General features: G+C 39.2%; 1 protein-coding gene across 2 annotated transcripts in view; it reads right to left on the reverse strand.

Annotated features, from left to right (window-relative positions):
• Positions 1–26446, reverse strand: part of if (integrin subunit alpha inflated) — a 198509-nt gene that overhangs the window by 151568 nt on the left and 20495 nt on the right. For both annotated transcript variants that reach the window (XM_083120450.1, XM_083120449.1), the window contains exon 2: positions 4267–4388. In XM_083120450.1, coding sequence (XP_082976576.1) covers positions 4267–4388 — 122 coding nt within the window. The remainder of the gene's footprint in view (positions 1–4266; positions 4389–26446) is intronic.

The following is a 26446-nucleotide window of genomic DNA, read 5'->3' on the forward strand; positions in this document are numbered from 1 at the left end:
ACGTTACATGCCCCTCTCCATAAAGGAAAAAGCGTCCCTCTCTTCTGTAACACACTGACAAGCAGCTCCAACCAGGCAATATTCTTCCTCGTCGATTTCTTCCTTTGCCAACTGACTTTGTGTGAAGGGCGTCCCCATTCCCGGCATTTTTACAAGGCTAATTTCATTTGCCTATTGGGCATGGTAATTCCATTTGCCGCACTGTGTGCTTCTTTTGTCTCCACGTGCATTTGCATGTTTACTTTTTTTTTTGTATACCCCTGTCGCCGGTGATGTTATGTCACAGCACTTCACGCCAAATGAAGAGACTAGCGTTTTTACACAGCAGTAAGCGGATTGTTTCGATCTGTTACATTCTTGAAGGTGTGTTGAAAATTTCAGTTCATTTCTTGCAGTACATAACTGTTCCTTTGGGGGGAGGGGGTATGTGGAGTGGAGGATGTAAATATGTATTGGCATCATAATTGTGACGAGATGTCAAAGGAAGCAGTCCCTTATTATCAGTTGCGTCTGTCTCCACCAGGTGGACGAGCCTATCTACGTAAATAGCCTACTGTTGATTGATTAATTTGCTTTATTTTACTCCGCCTTTTGTGCCACTTGTGGCTAATTTGCAAGATGGGGTTGAGTGATAATGATGTGATGAAATTGATGAAAGAACACTCGCAAACATCCATGCCCAGGCCGAGATTCGAACCCGGGATCACTAGCGTCGTATGTGCGATGTGCTAACCACTCCGTCACGGGGGCGGCAAATAACCTACAGTCGGACTAAAAATTATGGATACTCGAGATTGGACTCCGATTAAAAATTAACCAGTAGAACTATATAGAAACGAGTTACATCAAAGTTTAGCTTATTCAATTCTGCGTTACTATGCTAAATATGTTTCGAGTATACCTTAATAAATATAAAATATATCGTCGTGAGAACAAAAATAAAAGTGCCGGTTGTTTGTTAGTTTTGCAAACGATCGCTCTCTTTGAAATCCTATAAATAAAAAAACAAAAACGGGCTGTCCAATCGTTGTGACATTTTTTAATACGGTACAGGCAGAAAGGTTTAAAACAGAATTCTAAATTTCCAGATTTTTAAAATTTATAAAAAAATAATATATAATGACTTTAAAACTCTTATTTTGAGAAAACTATGCATATACCGTATTATGACTGTCCAAATGCACAACTGTAATCAAGCGGTCCCGGGTTCGATACCCGGTGGAGGCACAAGTGGTTCGGATCCCACTTTAAACTGTAGGTCCAGTCCCGATTAGCCTTACTGTGCATAAAGTGGACTTAAAGCACCAACTCAACAAGAACAACACAACTGTAATTATGGAATGTGAGGACGGGGACAAATTTCCACAACCTCAATCATGTGATCCCTCTGTTTAGACAACGGCTACAATATACTGTACTATTGTGATTAATGTTGTTTCCGTTGCAAGCATTAACAACACATCAGCCGCTACACCAAGAACACTGGACTCTTACCAGTGCATTGTTTCGTGCATCCTTCTACTTTTCATCATTCGTTGTCAAGATTAACTCAGTAACTTACGTAATAGGCGGAAAATTGTTAATTCAGATTTTCACAAAAATGAAACCGCTAATTCCGAGTATGTTGATTATTTACAGCATCACCTGATTGAATGTTACAAGGGAGAGTCAAATGAATATCTTAATTATTTTTTGTTTCTTATCTAGTATATTTCTGTATGTAGGGTTGCACAAGTTTGCTGCATTTTAGCACAGACCTAAATATATTTTCAAGTTTGAGATAGTACCTGTATACCTCAAGAAAAATAAGTCTTTGGGGTCCACTTATGAGCTACTACGAAGGCTTTTCCACCCATCTGCCTCCGAACTGAGGCCATTGTCGAACTTTCTCCTCCATTATAGTAATGTAGTAAATAGTAAATAATAAACTTGCTGGTGTGGTAAGCATGCGCAGAGATATTAACTTATCATTTGCCGAGAAATTTCTGTAAGTTTTAGGCTGACAGAGAGCAAGAAACCACTCCTTTACACTGGTGCAAGTGTGTACAGGAGGCGCCATCTTTAAAATTACAAAAAGTTTGAAGCTCACTTGATCAGTGTAGCAGCCATGAGATCGTATTTTAAATAACAGTTGATACCTCGTGTAAATTTGAGCTGTATACAGTCTGTCCTATAATTTTTGTCTATCTTTTAAGGTTTTCATTTTCAATTCAAACAATATTATCTGGTATGTATTAGGAGGATACAAGGTGTATAAAGATACTGGAAACGCAATCAATCATCACCACAATTATTTTACTCTTTGTCATAAAAAGTTTCATCTTAGCAGAACTAATGTACGTTATTTACTAAAAATATAAATGGAACATATCTCAAGTATGATTATATTCATTTTCAACGCATGCAGATTTTCTAAGAGCCTGCTGCTTCCAAAATCTCCACCAAATGTCGTAATCTCAAGCAGTATATCCACGGTCGACTGTCACCAGAGAACGTTGATGAGATTAACAGATGCCGTACTCCAATCACTGTCGAACACTAGTGGTGTATGGCGACACGACAGATCTTGAATGGCAGTTGCTAATTGGCTTCTGACCTCATGCCTCGTGTCTGCTTTTCTCGTAAGCTCTTAGGAGCAATAGTTATCATCAAAACCTCTTGAGTGCAGGAGAATATGTTATGGGGAATTTGAAAATTATAATTGATTTTCTTTAGCTATTCAACCTACGTCAATGTACTCAACATTTCCACACACAGTGTCAGTTGCCTTTCATATTCAACAATGATAATTATGTTACGTAAAAATTGATGGCACTTGAAAAAAAATAGCCCCTTCGCTGCACTTTTTGACTCTCTCTGCACTTAGTGTATTTGGTGTCTGCACCGTTTACACTACGTTCTGGAACGGTGCAGTGTGTGGTGTGTGATCACATGGTGTGCTAACTAATCAAATGAACGTTTGAAGCAGCAGAGAGGCTTTTGTTGAATATTTTGAACTCGAACACCGCTATTCGTCTACTTGGTTGAACGTCATTTCCTTGCACCAGCCTGACGCCGACATACACCTGCACTACATCAAGTGTCGAAAAAGTGCAGCGAACTAAACGGAGCTAATATTGGGGAAGGTTTGGAGTCAAAATATAAAGAAAAACCTATGTGAAATGAAGCACATAAGAATACAACAGATCACGAGAAAAGGGGTTCTGAATTTTAATATCTCCGGCAAAAAAATCAAACGACTACTTATCAATAAGCGTTAATTTAAACGATGAAGATGAATGATAAAGTGGAATAAATGAAAGAACAAACACAATGTAAAATCCATGTCATGGCCCAGGCTCGAACCCAGACTCACAGATCTGTTTATGCATCTTAAATACCGTATAGCAATTTATTATCTTGGCGTTAGATCCAAGGTATTTGGTTGTTATTATACATACAGTTTCGGAGATTGCTGGGTGTCCTTTTTCCTAATGTCACTGGATTAGGAAATATTTTAGAACTGTTTATTATTATTATTAAAATGTTGGAATAAATTGAGCATCTGAACACCGAATACGAACAGTACCCTACATGCATTTTTCAAAAGGAGAATCTACTTGCTTCATGTTCCCGGCATTACACAAGGAACAATAACTGCAGAACAGGGTGAGAAATCATGGGGATCGCTCCCCTCCACCAACAATCTTGGCCTCAACCCCCCCCACCAAAAATTTCCAGGGGGAGAGTTTTTGTTACAACAAGAAAAGATAAGCGATTAGTTTTGACTTCAATATGTACTTTACTAAGAATAATATCGAAAGAAACCACACAAAGTAATGTGATTGTTAGAGTTGAATGTATTTCTCTTTCTTTGAAGACCTCATAAAGAGATCTACACAAGTAACAATATACGCAGAATGAAAGTAAAACAAGAATGCAAGACAAATATAACGATGAAATCTAGTTGATTTATATTAAAACAAAATTCAGCTATTTTGTAATTTATTGACATCTTTATCCAGCTAGTAAAAGTCTTATACTTGATATATTCATAAAAGTAACAATTTTTTTCCTTTACATGTATATAATAATGATGTATTTTTTAATATTTATTAATTTACTTGTATATTTAATAACATTATAAATATGTTTAAATGTACACACACACAATACAGTGTGCGTGTGTGTGTGTGTGTGGGGGGGTGTATTAAGATTAAGATCAGCCTCTCCCACCAATCTTCAATGATTTTGTACCCTGCTGCAGAACAAAATGAAATTACGTACCTTGTAGGTCGAATCCAACTTGCTGGCAGGAGTTGTTGGAGTCGGCTCTACACTTGTACACGGCCCCTCCATTCTCTACGCCACCCTGCGGCGTTCGAGCTTCCGGAGCCCCCACGATCACCCTGCAAACACATAAAAAACAGATGAACTACGAGCTTGTTTTTTATCGTCCTAGAAGAAAATCAGTTATGAGCAAACAAAAGAATGTATAGATACATTCCATGGAGAGAAAGACAAATTGCTGATTTTCATACCCTTCCGGTGTTCTCTAACTTATGTTCTGAGTACGATTAAGAGTGAAAAAACATTCCTGAATTTGACAAAAGTATACATTGGGGGAATTTGTTTGCCTTTGACGCAAACTTGAAAATGGTACTTCAGAGAAGTGAGAAAATGTTCGCAGCTCAAAGAAATGAGTGAGATTCATTACACGGTATGTAGTATCCAGGAATATCCTAAGGGTATCTTATTTTCTATATTTTGCAATCTTTTTCTTTTTTTTTTCTTTTGCAAGTTGTGTCAAATGGTTACAACCACAACCCTAGGCACGTCGCAGAATAACTAACGGTATCGATAAGGCAGAGAAGTAAAGGATACAAGATGGCCGACAATTTTTATTGTGCTATGGGCTTTTAAGAAAAAGGTTTCCAGTCTATACGTTCTTGCGTCAAGACCTATTTAACTCAATATTTCCATACAGCAAAATTTTAAATATTTTTTTTAAAGAAGTGCACTTGGTCGAGTAACGTGGCATATTTCTAGGGAAATTTTAGTTTCTGTTTTGAGACCACTTTATGCACACACTGGCTAATCTGGACAGTACCTACAGTTTATAGTGGAATTCGAACCACTATGTGCCTCCACCGGCTATCGAACCCGGGACCCCTTGATTACAAGGCGACGGATATCGTTTTAAGGTTATAACTTTACACGTTTGTACATTTCAAATCATTTACGTGGCTTCTTGCCACTTTTGGCTAATCGCGATGATGAAATGATCGCAGGAAATTGATGAAGGGGGCATCACTAAGAAATAATCCATGGCCGGGCCAGAGGACTCGAACCTGGAACCGTGAGTCGACCTTTCAATGCACTCGGTCATGGAGGTGGGAATAACTTACTTAGGCCTAATTCATGACGGTTTCGTTCTGACCAATGACCAGGGGTACACAAAACTGAAAAAAATTCAGGCGCCAGTCCCTTTTTCTCAGGAGCTTGTATTTTTTTATTTTTCTTCAAGTACAGGCTACGAAAGCCATGAATTCAAAACTAAGATAAAGAAAGTTTAACCGTTAGCAGCATGAATAACAATTCAATATTATCTAATACTCGTATATGGCCATATCACTGCAGATTTTAAAATTCGGCTACCAACAGTGAAAAAATTTTTAATGGCATCTTTATTATTCTAATTTAATAATACACATGATACAAAAAATACACAAATATTAAAAAACACATACAGTATTCGTTACATTTTTTTTTTTTTAAAAAAGGTGATGGAAATTTCCATAAGCAAACTCGAAATATTTTTTAAAAAATAAGTTTAGAACTGAATTAGAAAATTCAGGCGCCAAGTGAAAATTTTCGGGCGCTCTGTACTTTTCTACCTCTGCCAATGACTCAATTTACGAATCATAGGAACAGAAATGTCTGTAATTCTGTACAAAAGTGACAATGGAGAATATAATTTCTTGAGGAAAGTGAAAATAGAAAGGTCAAATACAATAAAACTAGTACTCAGCACCTTTGGCTAGAAATCGCTTAAAGGCGATGTGTGCCAATAAAAGAAGAAGAAGAACAATTTACGAATAAAATCGTTTACAGCCAAAATTCCAATTTTGGTTCTCTTGGCTCATTTTGGTTCTTGCAGGGAATTACAAATGTTTAAAAACCACAATTAGAAGCTAGAGAAGTGTCTTTATTGCCCTTAGTAAAAAAAGGAGGGGAAGGCAGTTGCAGCTGCTGTGCTCTCCACATCATCCGATTGCAGCTGTAACCACAGGAGCATGGAATGTGTGCTGCAAGCTGAGGGAGTAACACATCCGTCAGAGACGGGCATCATCCGTTTTCCAGGCCTTTGTAAGGAGAGGCCAAGACTTCCCTCGGAGTTTGAGTCGCGAGGCTAAAAATAGACCAAAAAAAGCAAAGGGAGAGCGTGTTCCTGTATGTTTGGTTCATGTGTGTGTGGAAAAAAAAAGTCGTGCAAGATGTCCTGATGCATGACACGGAACAGTACATAAATATCAAAATTATCATTCTCTGTTTATTTATTGGTTCGTTCCCTGTGTCAACCCTCCGGTGTTGTTATCGTCACCATCGTTATAAAGAATATGAACTGAAGGGTGTTTCTGAAGGACGTACTTGGTCCTTTGACCGAGTTTAAACATTTCTTATCTCGCAGTTTCAGAAGAAAGGTGGTATTTCTTTTTACAACTTGAAGGTGCGTAAAATATACCTTAGTTTTTCTCTTTGATAAATTCGTTAATTGAAGTATCTAAGTGGACCTGGACATATTCTAGTCACAAATATAAACACGATTAACCATTTCCCATGAAGAAAATATATGTACAGATAGGCCTATACATACAAGCACACACATATTCATTTATTTATTGAGAAAATTCCAGATACAGAACAGGTAGCCATTTGACACTGAAATTGTCAACAATGAAAATGCAATAATAATAATAATAATAATAAGCCAACAATATAAAACATAATAAAAGTAACAAAAGTGAATAGCAAATTAACAAAAAAAAGTATAAAATGGCACTATTTGATATTATTTACAAACATTTCTTCTAATAGAAGACCGGAAGGCAAACTCGGAGGAAATATATAAATTGTTGATGAGAGAACATTGTATTGTCTGGCAAATCTGTAAAATATGGATCTTTTTTGAATTTCTAGTCTAGGTTTTTTTTGTTTAAAATAATCTTGTGTTGCGTGTTGTGCGCATAGGTACTCTAAAGTGGAATTCCTCAAGAAGTGTGTTGCAGCGGATTTTGCCATTTACAATTTTGTATAAATAACTGAAATCATTCTGCAAACGTCGCTGATAAGCAGTTTGTAATTTTAGAAAAGACAAGAGATCGGAGATGAAAAACATTGCGTAATGAGGGAACCCTGTATCGAACTATAGCTAGTTATTAATAGTTTTTCGGGCAGGTTTTTCACTGCAACTTCCAGCTTTATCGATTTTCTTCCATCATAAGAACATAGGAAACAGTTTAAAATGTCATCTGACAGTTGATATCTTCTCGGATTTGCTCCTTAGTCACACATTTTTATGAGTTTGACTTATACTGTATATGTGGGTGTGGATCGTGATAATTATTTCCTAAACTAAAAATTATCAATACTGATGAAAATTTGCTATTTTATCTACTGTGTCAGTTTGTGAATACTCAGAAGATAATTTCTACATAAACGTTTGCAAAAATTGGCATTCATCGCAATCACTTCAATGTTAGGTTTTATGTGGAAGCATTCACAGTTCGGGCCTCCCCGATAGCGCAGTGGTAGCGTTGTTGCCTTCTAATGAAGGGGTACCGGGTTCGTTACCCGGTGGAGGCACATGGCACAGTGGTTCGAATTCCACTTTAAACTATAGGTCCAGTCCCGATTAGCCTTTCTGTGCATAAAGTGGACTTAAAACAACAATCAACACAGCATTCACACTTCAGATTATTATTTTTTCTCCTTTGGCTATTTCTTAATGTTTCATTGTATTAAATTGCCAGCGATATAACATTTGTCACCTTTAAATCTGAAATTTGTCCTGCAACGATTTACAAAAGTATGATTAATATCAAGCCTAGAAATATAATTTGGCAACTGGATGCGGCAAACAATGTTTATTTACAAATTTCCAAAACCTACAAGATATCATGGTAAAACAAACAAGCAGAAGAAAAGTATTTTCAAGATAGACGGTACGGATCACAGGGTTTAACGTGAAAGCACATTCCAAAAATAAATTTTGCACTACAATTACTGAAAGCCATTAAATTTGGCCAGAAGGATATATTGTGGATCAACTCACTGCTAATATTTAATCTATTAGTGCGTTACAGAGAGATCCTTCCTTTTGAAGTTGAGTGGGATTCTAAAATCTTCTGTGAGAGAATTCATGTCGTGGATAAAATTTCCTTTTTCAGCAGTCATCGTTCAACTTTCTCTCGCTCTTTTGTTTGGATTTTTCTAGGTACGCGACAAACATTCATTTCTATTATAAACAACCAAATTTGTTTCAATTCCTCAGACTCTTCCTGCCTCATCCACAAACAGCATAGTATCTGCCTTCAGCGCCTGCTCACGTTTTCTTGAAGAGTATCTGATGGCGCCTGGAGCGCCTACGTGGAAAAACTATGTACACATTATACGTGCCTGGAACTTTACATGAAGAAGTCGTTATTAAACCAGGAGAATTCTGATGAGCCGCTTCAAGTGAACTCCGAAGAGTTGATGGTTCTTGCTCACTCAATAAACTCTTCCTTGCTATTGTTAGCGTTGTGATTAATAGTCTGGTGTTAGCTTTAGACTTTTCTTTCTGCCTACCACAGTCATTGTCTACGTGTGAGTTAAATATCGAGGAAGTTGGATGTAAGAGGAATGGGCTGGTCTGCAAATGCAAAGATGTCGGGTTGCTTTTTCATCAGATGCAGGACGGACGTTCCAACCCTTTGAGACGGCAGCAAGGTCAGCTCAAATAACCTCTGGCTTAGGAATGTAGTTTCTTAACCTCTTCATTTTGGAGGCAGAACTCTGGCATGTAAAAAGAAAAACATAAAAGAAAATTTCGCCTTGCGTTAACGTCTCATATTATTTTCTTTACTGTTAACATTAAAGGCGAATGCGGGAAGATTCAACAGCTCTTTGAAGTAAGTTACACCCTAAATCTTGAAAATGAATGACCATGGCACCCAAGTGTCAATAGTGTTACTTCTTGAAGTATTATTTCACAAAATAATGTTTATTTAAACCATAACTTGTGTAAAACAAATCTTACTTTTCAAACCGGCTTTGAGAATATCCACTGAAGAACGAGCATGTTACTTGGGTTTCTGTTCTGTAACGTATGGTCAGTAAGTTGTGTGATGATTAACGGTGCAGCTTAGCAGTATAATTATAATTGCTTTCCTGCCACTGAACTTTGAAAGAAGTACATGTCTGTCTGTTACATGACTTTCTCGGCGGGAACACTTGATCTTCATATTCAATTAGATTAGCTACTAAAATGCCTTCATGCCAAGAGAAAAACGAAAATCTGTATTCTGGACAGGAATAGAACCGATATCGCTCACACCAAAAGCTAGGGCCAATATCACTTAATGTGGATCGAAACTTAACCGCAATCCAAATATCAAACAAATGAGCCAGGCAATGAATGTTCTTTTGTTCTTTTTTAATCTATTCATCTCAAACGTCGTGATTAACGTAAAGCAGTAAAAAGTAAAGTTCCCCGTGCACATAGCACCGTGTCTTGAAGACACGTTTAAGGGGTGTGGGGGTAGGGTCCTACGCATTCTCCAGCTTGGCCATTCTGGAGGTGATGTAATCAGCACCACGCTCCGGCCGCCTTTAACACCGAGGATTGCCCCCAGATTTGAGGGTGGGTGAGCCCCTGAGCCGTTTTATGCTAGTACAAGGCCGGAAAAATTCCGACCTTAGATCACCCCACCCACCCCGGGAATCGAACTCGGGTCTCCGCGTGGCAGTCAGACGCCCCACCGACTAGAGTCTAGTCACTAGACCACCGCGGCTAACTCAAAGCTGTAGAAAAAAATATTGTTTTCAGTTCACTTTCTGATCAGACAGGCTAATATGTACTGGTTCCATAGTTTAAAGTGCCACCCGAAGCACTGACTAGGGAATGAACTAGGAACACCTTGATTGCAGCGCGAAATCGTCACCCACTACGCAACGGGAATGTCCAGTGGTAGAAATGCAACATAAAGTAAGCAGACGAAGAAAAACAAGCACGGAGATGAATATAGTTCTACTTCATGACTCGAAATTGTCAAAGGAGAGAAATCACTCTCAGGTACGATCTCCCCTAACCTGCTTCCTAGTGCAGATGTTTCCAGTTCCACCATTTACGGAGGAGCGTCCTTGGCTCGCTGATGGGCGGGGCGATGCGACTTCAAACTCGATGACCACTATGAAGGGTCGACGGGGCGTTGTTGCTACTTAGCGACTTCGAGGTAGGGACGCCCACGATTTAATCGAATGCGAGCCCAGATTACTGCTTCATTCGATTTAATAACTGATTACTCTTGAGTCGCCGCTCCTCGTGCCACCAGACTCGCTTTCGTTGCTTCCGACCTGCCTCGGAGGCTGATGCAGCCTTAAATAAATATGCGTGGCCACCTACGGTGTCGCAGACTGCAGGAAGCGATATGGGCTTGCGTGCCTACGTACATATGGCGCTTCATAAGTGCTCCTTGGTGCTTCTGTGCAATGAATGTACACAGTTACGTCGACTGAAGTCCATGTGCATGTAAATAACTGACTGGTAACTTCCCGTGGTGGAAAATGCTAGATATACATCAATGCACAGCAAAAGCCTTTCACCTGTCGCCATGTTCGCCCACTCTCCTCTTCTGATCCTGTCTGCTCTTCTCGGTTGTCAAGCAGTTGTGTTCCAACCAGTAAGGAAGGGGGGGGGGATGCGGTGACGATGGTATCCTCCCAGGTAACAAAATTTTCGCAAAGCATCTCCCCAGGTGGCTGTCTCATTGCCAGTATAGCCCCGTCTAGTTCGCTGCACTTTTTGAAACGTGGTGTAGTGTAGGTGTATTCCGGTGTCAGGCTGGTGCAAGGAAATGACGTTCAACCAAGTAGACGAGTAGCGGTGTTCAAGTTCAGAAGATTCATTAGTTAGCAAGCACCACGTGACCATACACCATGCATTACACCGCTCCAGAACGTAGTGAAAGCGGTGCAGACACCAAGTATGCTACTTGACACAAAATCAACGCAGTGGACGAGTCAGTGTTGCACCGTGTAATCAACTAGACGCGTAAGTGCAGAGAGAGTGAAAAAGTGCAGAGAACTGGACGGGGCTACTGTATTAAACCATAGGAGCATTCCCCCAGCTAACTCCAAGGCCCAGATAACATTTTTCACTTCAAGCGCTGGTTACAACCCTGTGATGAAGCTATGTAAAAGTAGGACCACAGTAAATTTGTACTGATAGCCATTCTGCTTTCCGCATAGTAATGTTTCGATTCCAAGAATACGTTACAAGTATATTACAAAAGTAAGTCATGTTATCTTAATACAAGTTACCATTTTCGTTTTTCATGCTGAGAATTTATTTGTTTTTATTTCTGAGCGTGAAATATTCGTTGAAGAGTTTCCTTAACTTTCCCTCCTATCTGCTTATAAAGGTCAATTAAAAAAAAAAAAATGTCGCACAGGACCTAGAATTTAAAATGGGATCCGAATCACGACTGTACCGACACTGGTGATCGAACCCGAACCTCTTTATCACGAGAAAAAGCGTGATAAGATGAATTAGAATCTACTTCAAAGGCGGAATTTGAAATTTACTGATTTTACTTTAATAAATTCCACGGACATTCTTATTTTCGAAGATAAAAAGTTGAGCAAAGTCTGTAACAAAAATAATCTAAATTTTCGATTCTGTAGTACATGTTTGATCAAATCAAGGTTTAATAAGGAACTCAAACATGACTATTAAAAAAGTTTTTTATTTTCATTTCTGGGAATCATCATTGGGTTTTCCGAAGAGAATATAGAAACATATTCCAATTGCACAGCATTCGAAATTTTCTTGCTGCTGTTTATTATTATTATTCTGATTTACGTTAATCGTTGTATTATGTGATTAAGAGTCGTACCATGATAATACGTTTTGGAAAACTATTTTCAATTGATAATAATCGTATCAATCTATGATATGTTTTTCTAAAGCGTAATGCAAACCGCGACAAAAGAATGGTGTTTATGTTTTTAAAAAATTGGCAACGGTTTTGATTATTGACAGATTATCTCTGCTTTACTAACACTGAAATGAGGAAGTGCGGAAAATGATTCCAAGAGGAACGGGGGGTGAGGGGATCAAGTTCGGTTGATAGTACATCCTGTTTCAGTCCCGTTCCCGTGGATAAAAATTCAAGGTTGCCTTTCGTAATTTTTCGTATCTATTCCCGCAAGATATTTTGACCTAATTGCCCAGTTTCACTGGGAAGTGGCTGGCGCGGTTTGGGTGGGTGGTTTTCGGCACCTCTGGGGAAAGTGGTTGGCAGGAGTGCCCAAAAAGGGGGGGGGGGATATGGCGTGTCATCGTGATTTTTGGGGGGAAATCTTTTCCATCAAATAATATAAATTTCAACATTTATATATATTTTACAAAATATATGTAAAAATTTAACACCTATTTAATCCATTAGATGAAGAAAAGAAAGTATTTAAGGGTATTATCGAAGAGTGGGGGGGGGGGTTTCTGAATTAAACCTTGGGGGGGGGGTGGCAGTGTCCAACTCTAGGTCTTAGATTATGGCGGATATTTTAGTTAGAGGGAGATTGAGCATTAAATAGAGGGGGTATCCAATTCTTGTGTATTACTATTGTGTTAGACTGTTGTGGAAATTCTGGTGTGCAGACTGAGAATTATTTTTTTGGCGGAGGGAATATCCACTCTTCAATGTGCTAGCTTCAATTTTTTTCGAGAATCAAACAATTAAAAAAATATGGACAGTTTAACACGATATTTAATTCACATAGACATCAATATTACGTATTCATACAAACGATTTTAGGGGCGGTGTTGATGGACAGCCCTGTTTAGGGAGGAGGGGCAGATTAAGTTCAATGTTAGTAAAGCTAAGGAAAAAGTTACTTTCGGTAGACACGCTGTCGTAATTAAATACTTTGTGGGGATTACGGTATGGTTTGAGAGCGCGAATCATGATTTGGGGGGACGCATGCCATAATGTTTGGGGGGGGTGCGTCATTGGCCTTGGGGAGAATGGGTACCCCTGGTGGGTGGCATATCCGGCTACTACGCGAAAGTTTCTGGGTTCGCATCCTGGGTAACACAATAATGTGTGTTGTGAAGGAAAGAAAGTCACAAAGAAAACACAGGCTGGCGATGAGCTATAATAAGCACGTAAGCGTGCTCTGAACTTCAGCTGAAAAACATACATGCAAAACATGGAGAGGGGGGATAGAGAGAGCGAGCGAGAGAGAGAGAGAGAGAGAGACCCCGGAAACAATTAAGCAATACTCTTTATATAGGAGAGGGTTGAAGTAGGATTTTCCCTTCTGGGTGCAAATTTTTAGTTTTTGATATGTTATATATATCCCGATACTTCACAGAAGTAACTGTACCCCGACTGGAAATTCTTCGAAATACCCCACTTCAAATAAGTAAAAATATCATGCACAACCAACTCTTGTATATAAAACTTTTTACATACCAGTGGGGGGAGGAGGAGGACGCGGGGAACGCAACCCTACAGTTAGGAATATTTTCATGAAGCATCCCCCTCTTGTCTACATACAAGCATCCCCCACCCCCACGTATCCCCAATCTTGACCAATCATAACACCAGCTAGGAATTTCCACTTCTCAACATGAATGTAGATGCTAAAATTATCAAAGATTTGCCAAGATTTCTTTTAGGTCCACTTTATGAAAAGATCCGAAAAGAAGGTAGAATACCTATGATTCACGTGCGATTCTGACTAATGAACCGAACTCAGAACCTCTTAAATATAAGGGATATCATTAACCACTACATTACAAGGGAGGCACACAAAGAGATCAAACTTAATAGTATAGAAATTTTACTAGAGCTCTTCGCAAATTTATTAAAACTAATAAAAGAAGGGTGACAAATAGGACTGAGCTGATACCGATCTAATTATCCTGGACATTATGCAAAATTCAAACTTTGTTTTTTATTTTGCAGCAATTTTGCATGAAAACTAGATTTTGTGATTACATAACATCTATTTTCATATTCTGATGTAATTTTTTAATAATCTAAAGAAAATTAATGCATGTAATTGGATAAGAATACTTTCACACTAATATTGATCAACATTGTGAACAATTGTTATTTATTCCAATTTCCAAGGATCGGCATGGGTAAGAGTGTAGGCATCGGTTCAGCCCTAGTGACGAAGTATATCTTACATTTTTTATGTTTGTTTCAATCTGCTACAAGCTTCAGTAGTAGATTTTCTGGCTTCCTCCATTTTTTTTAAAACACTTCTACTCATGTTCCTCACCCCACAATCGGGGTTCTCTCCGGACCAAAGCACTCTCTGGCCACTCACCCAGTGAGCTCTGGTTTTGATTAGTACCAGACCTCTCTGCAAGCCACATAACTTCGTCCTCGTGTATCGCATTCTTTGTTTTGGCTTTTGACCTTGAATACGTAACACTAGCTTTTTCTACGAAATGAGGAAGATGGAGTGAATAGCTACAAGAGAAAACGTGTGCCACAAGCTCATTTCAATTCTTTATGAAGCTTTTTTAATGTTTCGTTTTTGTTCCTTTGTTCGTATGAAGAAAAAGCATTCAAAATGCAATAAAACGCGCTCGTATTTAACTTTGTATCACATTTACTGCCTTGTAATGTGCATTTTATAAACAGTAGTGAATCAAGAAGAGGAGCTGTTATCGGACATTTTTTTAAAAAACTGACATCGATATTTCAAATTCTAAAATGTCAGATATCCTTAGACCATGATTTATCCATACACATCTAACACGCCCATAACATCCTCTAAGATGTTTCACAAACCTCCAATTTATAATAATTTTCTTTCTAAATTAACACTTACACTTGCAGCCCCAGATGGAAAATTCTGGAAAAACCCCTGCAGAAGTCCTCTTACTGCGATCTTGAATAAAAATCTACATCTGAATTTTATGCACTGTTGCCTAAATAATTGTCATAGTTTAGTGGCGTTATATTGCAGCTGTTTGGCTTTGTAGTGCATAGGTAATGAACCGATATTATCGGTGGAAGTGTGTGCAGTGGTGACGTCAGAAGGGGGACGAACACCGCCTTTACCGCACCCCAGTCACCAAGAAAATCTAAATCTTACTTTTGGCTGAATATGCATTTTTGCATGGTCTGCCCCCAATAAAATATTCCTGTCTGCCTCTGCATCCTTTTTCATTTTTCCTAACCGTTACTGAACGCACATTTATTACAGGTTCTAGTTTGCTTGTTTTTGTTTTTTGCCGTAGAAGAGAGGAATAGAGCATTCATATGTACTGAATGTCATTTATAAAATTTAAAATGTCAATTACGCGCACATGATCAGCTAATTAACGAGTCTCTACCTGTTGACTTCAATAAATAAACAATTTGCTGTTTTAAAAATGCAAGCAAAAGGGAATTCAACCCGCCCAACAGATTAACATGCTCCAAGAGATTTCGTACATACACAAATATAATGTTTCAGAAATAATTACATAGATATATATCAGTTGTAATAGAACCTTAAAACATGATTGATGGGAATGAAAGCCCACCCATCTATTTTCTGAATATAATGGAATGTATTGAATTAAACGTACAATCTACTGATTTAATATAGATTATTATATCGTCGAAATGGCCGAACTGCGGTGGGTAATCTTAGGTGGGAATTTTTCGTATAAATTCTGGGTGTTACCAAGCCTTTAATCAATAGGGTATCTTGAAGACTCTCTGGGAAGCAAAGGTGACCCGAACGTGATGCTGATCACATCATCTTCACTATGGTCGAGATCGAGTTTGAGTTTTGTTTCCAAAACCACTTTATGCGCTAATCAGGAGTGATCCTACAGTTTTAAGTGCAATCTGAATCACTGTGTGCGTCAACCGGGAATCGAACCCGGTACCCCTTGATTCAAGGACACAGTGATACCAATACACATCAGGCAGGCCTCAATATTCATGTTATAGAAGCACAAAACCAAATCCCAACGATGAGCCAAAGATGGTAGCGGCATAATATCTTCCTGCCAGGGCATACCTGTTATGCGAGATCGGCGATTTGCTTGCTCTTCCATTGGGCGTTCGCAGAGAAGACTTACCTTCACCAGGGATATTTTATTAGCGAATAACACTTAAAAATAGAAGTTGTCTCCTCCTCTGGGTGTATTTTTGGAGAGCACTAGACGGTAGTTGTTGACTTCCGGGGACATTCCCTAGCCGTTGACTCTTTGATTGAAGTGATTTGGGACAGTTCCACTTGCATAATGAGTTGGCAACACTCCCTGAACGCGGTCATGAAATACTCAAGTACCGAACTGAACGATGTTAGTCCAAAACTATTATTTTAAATTTTCTTCCTTTTCTCCATTTATCACCAAAATTTAGCAATTGTTCATCTACTAGGCTATAGGAACCAACTTTGGCTCATTTCTTCAATGATTAGCTTACAATATTCAACTTTGGGTCTTGGCTTCAAATTTGAGCTCACGTTCTTGATCGAGGTCTTCCATAAGGGTTTTTTTTCTTCAGGAGGATACTATGGCATGGTAAGAAACGGTTGCGCTATTAAAAAATTGATCAATTTGAGAACGAGACATTGTGTGTAGAGTTGAGTCGAGACCAAGAACAAGAACTGACCTTGCAAATTCTAATTTCCATTGTGATTTCAGCAAAATTTTAGATATATTTAGTATTAATTTCACTTCATGACTAATTCATATACAGAGCATTCCCTGACATTCGCTACGAGACTCAGCGGCAAGCGGCCCGGCGTCAGCGATTGTCTTTCCCGGTGAACGGGGTCCGCGACAGTCGCACGCTACAGTCTCGGTTTTCTCACTCTCCCTGCCTTCGCTCTCTTTCCCTTTCTGTTGACGTTGCTGACTGACGCCAGTATAATCCTCCCTCGGAAGTTGTGTTGTGTCCGTGCGTTGAAGATTGTGGCTTAATATGGCACCACAAAAGTTTACATTACAACAAAGGATTTATCTTGTCGAGTGTTACTTCGGAAAGAGGAATTGTGGAGAAGTACGACGACGTTATGCAACGAAATTTCCTGGTGTTCCCGTTCCACATAGGACCACTATATTAAACCTCGTATATAAAAAAGTTTAGAGTAACAGGGTCAATTCTGAATAAAAGTGGAAAGAAAAACCCACGTGTACTTACTGAGGAAAAACTCGATGAGATAGGACAAAGGTTAGAATAGTCTCCTCGAAAATCTTTCCGCCGCCTCTCACAAGAAACGGGTGTTTCTAAAACCACAGCATTTAGAACCGCTAAAATTCTTAAATTTAAGCCCTGCAGAGTGACAATAGTGCATGAATTACAGCCTAGAGATAATGCGAGTCGTGTGAATTTTTGTAACTGGGTTTAAAGAGAGTACTGTACGAGAAATCGGGAGAATTACAGTAGACGAACTTGCACGTGTAAATGCCAATTTCCTTCGGAGATGGCAGGAATGTGTTGGAGCAGAGGGACATCATTTTCAACACCTTCTGTAGTTAAGGTTAGTACACAATATGAAAACTGTAATTCTAATAGCCGACTCTAGCGACTGTCGCGGACCCCGTTCACCGGGAAAGACAAGCGCTGATGCCGGGCCGCTTGCCGCCGAGTCTCGTGGAATGTCAGGGAATGCTCTGTATATTCATATCTCAAAACTTTCACAGGTCTGTCTTCATATTGCGTTGAAAATACTATATTTTGGTTGACGAGAATTTTTTATTTCATTTTTTTAAAATTTAGAGTCACTTTTCTGACACTTTTGGCTAATCGCGACGATGAGGATGGATGATCATATAATGACATTGATGAAGGGACACTCACAAAGATGGGTTCGAATCCCGGAGTGGGTGATCTAATGTCAGAATGTTTCCGGCCTTGTCCTCGCATAAAGCGACTCAGGAGCTCACCCAGTCTCAAATCAATGGGTACCTGGGTGCAACCCTGGGGAGATGGGGGGAGGGTAAAGGCGACCGGAGCGTGATGCTGATCACATCACCTCCAATATGGCCGAGATCCCCTAAATGTGCCTTCATGACACGATGGTGTATGCACGGGAAACGTTACCTTTACCTTACCTTACACTCACAAAAAACTCATTTCCAGGCCGGGATTTGAACCTAGGATCTCTGGCGTCGTAGCGCTGTGCTAACCACTGCACCACGAAGGTCGGAACGATACTTATTGTCACTGACATACACAAGAGAAGAACCGGGTCCCATGTACTACCATCCCTCTATAAATTCGCCCTTGCCTCCATACGCGGTGGAACTTCATGTGTTTATATGTAGGTACTACTGGTATATATTTCGAGAAAGAGCAGGATAAGATTGAAACGGGACCGATACCATGTCAAGTCTCGTCTAGTCTCGATACCGTCCCTAATCCGAACTGTAGAGTGTCCATCAGAAATCCGAGCGGCAAGCAGGGATTATTTTATAGGCCAAAGCCACCTGGGAAGACCAAGACCCGGATTCTTCCTGGCTCGTGGAAGCATGTCATGAAGATTTATAAGGGGCGTTAAAGCATGGTTCCACTCCGGTACTGGAGAAGATGCGAACGATGTTCATACAGACAAAAAAGCTTCAACATTAGCATGTGACGCAGTACATAAGGTCTGCCCGCCCTGTCTGGGATACATTACGAATTGGTACTGTGTAGAGACGCCTCACTTCCACCCAGCCTTCGCTGCTGAGAAACAGTGGTGCTAAACAGAAAGCCGTGTCTTAAGGAATCGCATGCAAATTCTTAGCACGTTACCACCGCCTCCTTCTATTCATCGATGAAACCATGGGTTATTTCCTTTCTGCCCTGGAACGCCTAATTGGTAAATAACAAAGGGCCATTGCTCCTTCGACTGGTGGCATGCTATCGCTAATGCGGACAGTCACGAAAGAACTTCCTCCGAATAAAGGTCCCACCCAGATATTGAAATCTAAACTAGGCTTCTGCAGGAGACAGAGAGAGTACTTAGCAGGATAAGAAACATTTTTTAGAAATGTGCAAAATATTCGATCTGTGGTTAGGAGGTCCCTGGTCCTTGGTTCACGATTTTCACTAACCGTCGGCCTCCATGGTGGAGTGGTTATCACATCGTGCTACGGCACCAGGGATCCTGGGTTCGAATCCTAGCCTGGGTATGGGCATTTGTGAGTGTCCCTTCATCAATTTCATTGTATCATCTTCATCTTCGTGATCAGTTAAAAGTGGCAGAAAAGCGAAGTAAAATAAATAAATCAATCGATCTTTTACTAACTCATTTAGTAAATGTAAGCAAGTGAAACCGACATGACTCAAGTTACTAAAACAATTGGCACTGATGAACATTCATGTTGTATTATTCCAAACAAACAATTCTTCCTGTGTAAGGTTTGTTCAAGCTATTTTTAGTTCTCTCAGAAAAAGTTATCCTCCATCCCGTCATTTCATCTATTTCTTCTTTCTGTTTTCCATGCCTTCATATTTATGATAGGCGGGTTGTGCTGTTGGTATATGGTGTGTTCGTTGACTTTCTCCATAAGTTCATGTCGTCTATTAAACTAAATACTCATTTCTCTGAAGCTTTTCCAATGTATACCATTATTGACTTTCTTTTTATGTACGTACTCAATGATGAGCCAACTAATATGATTTTTCCATTGTTCCACATGGCTCAGGATATGTTCTACCAACCTGCATTTTCCATTGTTACTCTGTCTGTACAATTGATCTTCAACATTCTCCGGTAACATTACATTTCAAAGGTATCTATAATGCAGCCGTACAGTACTATCCTTTAGATGATTGCTTTCAGGAATCTCTTCCAATAAGAAAAGACATAGCAACACTGTTAAATTTCAAGGAACAGACAAGTCCTGCTCATCAGCTTTTCCACAAAAGAGCATTCATATTTTTACTTGCAGTGGGCTCTTTTCTGTTGAAAGAGAGGGAGAAACTCCATGATACGTTACAAGTGGCACCGGCGGCGAATCCAGAAAGTCAGGATTCATTAGGCTCGCCCACAGAAGCAATTTCCCCGCTACGGAGAAAGTCGTGCGTTATTTAGTGAGAAAACATCCTGGTGGACTTGTATCGCGTCATCAGGAGACAGCAGCTCCACCACCAAGGATGTTATCGTAGGTTTCGCTGACGAATAAAAACGGAAATCGAAACAAAAACTCACAAAGAGATCCTTCTACAAACCCTGTCTGTCTGTCTATCATATATTTTTTTCTGCTCTTTTTTCTTTCTTTTTGAATGCTTTCTCGGCTTGTTGCGTACCCTCTCCCCTTTCAGCTTCGTGCGTGTTTCAGTCAATATCCTTTAACCCTTCACATCTCTGTTCTGTAGCATCACTGAGTTATTAACCAGTCTTGTATATAAGGTTTGACTTATCTTCGACTCTTTCGTTCTAAAGTGCCGCTGTCCTGCTTTTTACATGAGGATTAAAAAAAGCAACTGAACTATAGCTTTTGTTAAACGCCGCCAACTAAGACAAAAATACCTTTCCACAATACAAATTTAGAATTAGTGCATTTAAAAATAAAAAAAAAATAAAAAATTTGAAGGCTTACACCCCTCAGATCCAGTTCCTTTCGTATTTTAATAGAAGTGTTACGTATTTGATTTGATTTAGTTTATTTTACTTCGCGTTTTGTGCCTCTTGGCTAATTTGCGAAGATGGGGATGAGTGATGAAATGATGAAATTGATGAATGGACATTCACAAACAACCAAGCCCGACCGGGATTCGAACCCGGGACCCTTGGCGTCGCAGCGCGATGTGCTAACCACTTTTTTTTTCTTTTTTAAAAAGGAAATACCCCCTACACGGAGGTATCCCCCACCATTCACTCTTTTTCTCAATTTTACACTTTTCAATTCTTACATTTTCTTTGTTTCTTATCAACTGGACGAACACAAATACCCATGCCTTACCCGGGACTCGAACCCAGAACCCCTGGCGTTGTAGCGCGCTGTGCTAACCACTCTTTTTTTTTTTTTTTTTTTTTTTAAGGAAAGCCCCTATGCGGAAGCTTCCCCCATCACACTTCATTCACTCATATCATTTCATTCATATTTCAATTTCAAGACTTTTCAGGACAGACAATCACAAACATCCATGGCCGAGCCGGGAATCGAACCCGGGACCCCTGGCGTCGTAGCGCGATGTGCTAACCACTCCGCCACAGGGGCCGCCCTCCACTCCGCCACGGAGGTCGACAGCACTCGGCCACAGGGTCGGGCAATAGAAGTGTTACGTATGTACAGATTTCATCATAGTTCGACGGTATGTGAGATGCTCTTTTCGAAAATATTTAATGATAGGCTTCTTTCTCCTGTATGGATCACATAATTTAAGATACTTGTTTGAAATAACAAGACGATGTAAACATGAATACTTATATGTAAATAGAGCCCGAACAAATATTGTGAAAAGGTGACTTGTCTGGTGAATGAGTTTGCTCTGTAATGCTGTAGAGCTTTTCTTAGCTTTCTTTAAAGTTCACTCTATGCACAGAGAGTCTAATCGGGACTGGGCCTACAGTTTAAAGTTGGACTCGAACCACTATGTGCCACCACCGGGTATCGAACACGGGACCCCTTGATTACAAGGCAACGTCGAAACTACGCCATCGAGGAGGCCAGTAATCCCTAAAACAGAATGTAAACATCGATACCTTTTCTTATGTATTTTATAGAAAACAGTGTCAAACAACGCTTACTCAAAAATGTCCCATGCCTGTATGTACTACATTATTTATTCAATTATGTGTAACAAATTGCAATATGGACTCTGTAACTGAGCACCAGTCCATATATAAATATGTATAAATACATTTATAGTCTATTCACTCCTCAGATTGTCACATAATCCAAACACTTCTTGCTCTGTCGTTCTAAATTTACGTGTTAAATCAATTCAATGAAATTATTTTCCGTAAATTAAATGCAAATGACACATTTAATTTTTGTAATAATTTACTTACACAGTGCAACTCGCCATCAGGAGAAGGGGGGGGGATAAACTTTAAATAAATTTCATCTTATCGTCTTCATCCTCATCTTCGAAATTATCCAAATGTGACAGAAAAGCGAAGCAAATGAAGCAATCATATTTTTTATCTCTTTCCATTTTGATTATTTCACGTCGCGTTGCTACTACTTCGGATAATCGTAACTAAAAGAACGAAGCGATGAAATACGCGATATGATACATCCAAGCCTTGCCAGGGTTGGAACTTTAGCACCTCATAGCGCATTACACTGACCACTTCGCTAATAGATTATATGTGTCCCTATTTACAAATAAACGTGCGTTTATACGTTTCTAATGTTTGAATTCATTGATGGTCATTTGCAGGGGTAGAAAAATACAAGTCGCCCGGTTGCCATATTGAGTTCGCTTACGGAAATTTCTATTACTTTTTGTGTTTTCTGATTCGCGTGTATCATTACGTCAGAATAATAAACATGCCATTATAAATTTCTACACTGTTCCTGGCCGAATATTAAAATCTGCAGAGATGTTGTAGTCGGCCATACATTAGAATGCATTGCATAATTATTCATATTCCTACCAGCTGAGCCTTCTTCAGGAATACCGTTCCGGCGAAAGAATTAATTACTTTTAATACAATCTTGTATTATTGAAATAAATTAAATGTTTTAAATTACATTTCAAAATGAGCTTTATCTTAGTTGGATTCATGGCTATCTTATATTTGAAATAAGAAATCTAGCGCATGAATAATTTTTAGTTTTGTCTACCCCTGGTCATTTGTATTCTGGCATAATTATGCAAGCCAGAAATTTAAACTAAGAAATGTTATGTTCAGCAATGTGGGAATTCAACCCCTCCCCCTTCCTCCCCCTCTCCACCAACTTAACGCCTCTCCTGTTACTTTTACAGGGAAATGTTTATCATTTGCAGCGGTTAACTTTTGCGAAGGAATTTGTGGGATAAGTGTTAGTCCTCACCTTCGTTAGTTGGCGTGACATCATCTACTTTATGTTTCCCGCGATGCAACGCGGATATCCCTCCTCCGGTTCGGAAATGGACGTCACGGAGATTAAAACAACAAAGAACCGTTACCAGAAATTTTACAGACCGGAGGGGGCAGAATTGATCCGGGCGAGTAGCATGATATCAGAGTTGATAAATCAGGTGATGAATCAGCGGAGGCAACGCCCAGGGCGCAAGGACCTCTAGGCTTTCACACAGATTGCTTCTGGATGCTCAATTAACGTGCTGACCGTTGCTGGAAGAACGAGAAGCCGTGGCATCACAGTTAAACTGGCGACGGAGGCGTGAATGGCTTTATTACGTCAATAACACTTAAGAGCATGGCTCAAGCATCGTTCGTTCATCCCGTGACTTTTTTGTGGTACAAAATTCCTACGGTCCCTCGAGATTCCTTCTAGTTATGTAATCGCCCATTAGCTAAAGCGCATGTGCTGTACCTTTCTGAACTTGTACTGCTGGTCTCTGTGGTCTAGTGGTTAGCGTAATGTAGCTACCACCAGGGGTAGAAAAATGCAGGACGCCAGATCGCCATGGTGCCTGAAAATTTCCACCTTCTTCTTGAATTTTCAAATTCAGTGCAAATACGTGATATAGATATATTTCGAGTTTTCATTAATTTTTTTTTAAATAACGAGTACAGTACGTGCTTTTCATGTTTCACGTGTGTCATTAAATCAGAATAAGAAACATGCCATTATAATATTTCTTTCAATGTTGCTAGATGAATTTTAAAATCTTCGGTGATAATGGTCGGCCACAGTAATTCATGCCGTTATCACTTGAGGCTTCTTTAGAAATGCCACTCTGGTGAAAGAATTAATTAATTTTAATCCAATCTTGTATTAATTAATAAAATAAGTTTCAAGATCATATTTCAAAATGTTTAGCTTTATCTCAGTTGGATTCAAGGTTTTCTTAGACCATACTTGCCAAAAATGCCCCCTGAGATAAAAAGCTGGCTCCTGAATTAGTTTTAGTTTTTTCTACCTCTGGCTACCACTGACACGGTTTTGAATTGAGATGATTTTGAGACTGTCAGTACAGTTTCGTCTCGTCTCGTGAGGGAAAAAGCTTTTCTCTTCCTGGTCTCGAAATAAAAGTCTCTGTGCAGCGAAAAACAATTAAAACATAGTAAATCAGAAATGTTATGTTTATTAAACAACGTAACCTACCACAGACTTACAATTCCCTTTGTACGTCTGAAGTAAGCCACGCACTAATGTAAAATTTTGATTGACAGAATTTCCATATATACTTTGCACACTCAAGGTTCACTCTCATATACGATTGTGTAATGGTACGCTGTCGCCTTGTAATGAAGGGGTTCTGCCGGTGGAAACACAATGCACAGTGGTTCGGATCCAGGCCATCTCAACTTTCACAAACTACTGAGACGAGAGACTCTTGGGCACAAATTCTTCGTCTTGTCTCGACTTCTAATATTGGTCTCCGTCTTGGTACCATCCCTACTTTGAATTCCATTCCCATCTGTTTCAATTCATTTACGTATATCAACAACAAACTGAAAATAAACGAAGTAAGACAAAGAAATACGAAGAACTAGAGATACTATTCAAGAATTTCAGATAAAACTGAAAATTAGTAAAGAAGTAAGTAAGACTTTAACATAACGGTATAATGTACAATATACATTGTGATTTACCCAGTGCATCCACAAGAACTTATTTTTTCCAAAAATTGTATAGTGCGTTATATTAATCTCAAGTAGCTACATGGTAATTAGAATCAACAACGTTAATACAATCGAACAAACAACGCATTCTGATGTTTATGCGTGTTTGTTGCCTCAGCTATTTCATCAAATATCATTAATTCTCGTCAAGATTAACATGAAGAAATGAGCAATGTAAAATCACACAAACAATAAACAATCATGTACTTTCAAAACGAGTTCTCCAGAAAACCAACGATCGTACTTAAGCAATTGTTACATGCACAGAACAAAAACCCATTGACAGAAAAACTTGGAAGTAAGGTGCATATCTCGGGTATAGAACAGAATATACATTACACGTTAAACTACAGAATCAGTTTCGTATGCAGCAGAAATGATTCTTTCTTTGTATGAGTTTGATTAAAGACACTGAAACCATAAGGACAAAGAGTCAAGAATTATGAATTTGATGTTGAAATAAATTATTTTCGTAAATATAATATTTCATGATACTGCTAAGAACACTGTTCTTCGGCGCAGAATATTATACTCGGTATATGATGAATAATGAATACTATACGAGTGGGAAACCTTAAGAAATGATAACATTTGTTCAAATTCAATCTCACGAAAGGTGGAAGTACACCTAGGTCAGAACTAGGTAATTCTGACCTAGCGCAGCTGTGAACAGGGTGAAATATACAATTACGAAGTCTGCTAGATTCTTGGCAAACCATGTCACTCTGATGTGTGACCACGTAGTGCATGTACTGTTGGATATTAATAACTGCTTCTGAATGAAAGAAGCACCTCATTGATATCCTGCTCTCATTGCTTTCCTGGATATGCGTGCGCGTGTATCGCAGCAGGAGAAGAGTGGACACCTACGTGATAGGAATTAAGGGTGCAGGATGTTCATAAAAAGCATTATTCTGATTTTTCTTATTAGCAATTCAGATATAAACGTTCCACGGAACCGTCTTTAATATGTAACATGTCTCTGTATACGTTGAATGGTAAAAAATCGTCTTTCACACCCCCTAAGGTTTTGGGCTGCAGTTTTCCGTATTCAATCACGGAGTCAGAAGAAACCATTCATATATTGGAAGCAAAGAATTTGAAAGTTCTTTTGGGGGAATAAGTACAGTAACTCAAGATGGCTGAGCAAAACACAGGAAAGGAGTGTGGAATGAGCGCGATCTTGCTTAAAAGCTCAAAATTATCCGTTTCATTAATCAAAAATGGAAATTTAAAGGGGTTATGCTTTTTCCCTCACAAGCAATGCATAAGATTCCGTAAATATGTCTTGACTTTACTTGTCAAACCAATTTCCTTAAAGTACCCACGTCACTAAATAAAATTCATTAGGTGGTTTTATTTTTTTGTTTTAAGTCAACATTATGCACAGATAGGCTAATCGGAACTGGAATTACAGTTTAGAATCCGAGCCACTGTGACCCGGCCTCCGTGACGGAGTGGTCAGCACAGCCCGCTACGACGCCAGAGGTCCCGGGTTCGAATC

Source organism: Lepisma saccharinum, chromosome 4, assembly GCF_977018435.1.
Source record: "Lepisma saccharinum chromosome 4, izLepSacc3.1, whole genome shotgun sequence".
Classification (NCBI taxonomy): Eukaryota; Metazoa; Arthropoda; class Insecta; order Zygentoma; family Lepismatidae; genus Lepisma; species Lepisma saccharinum.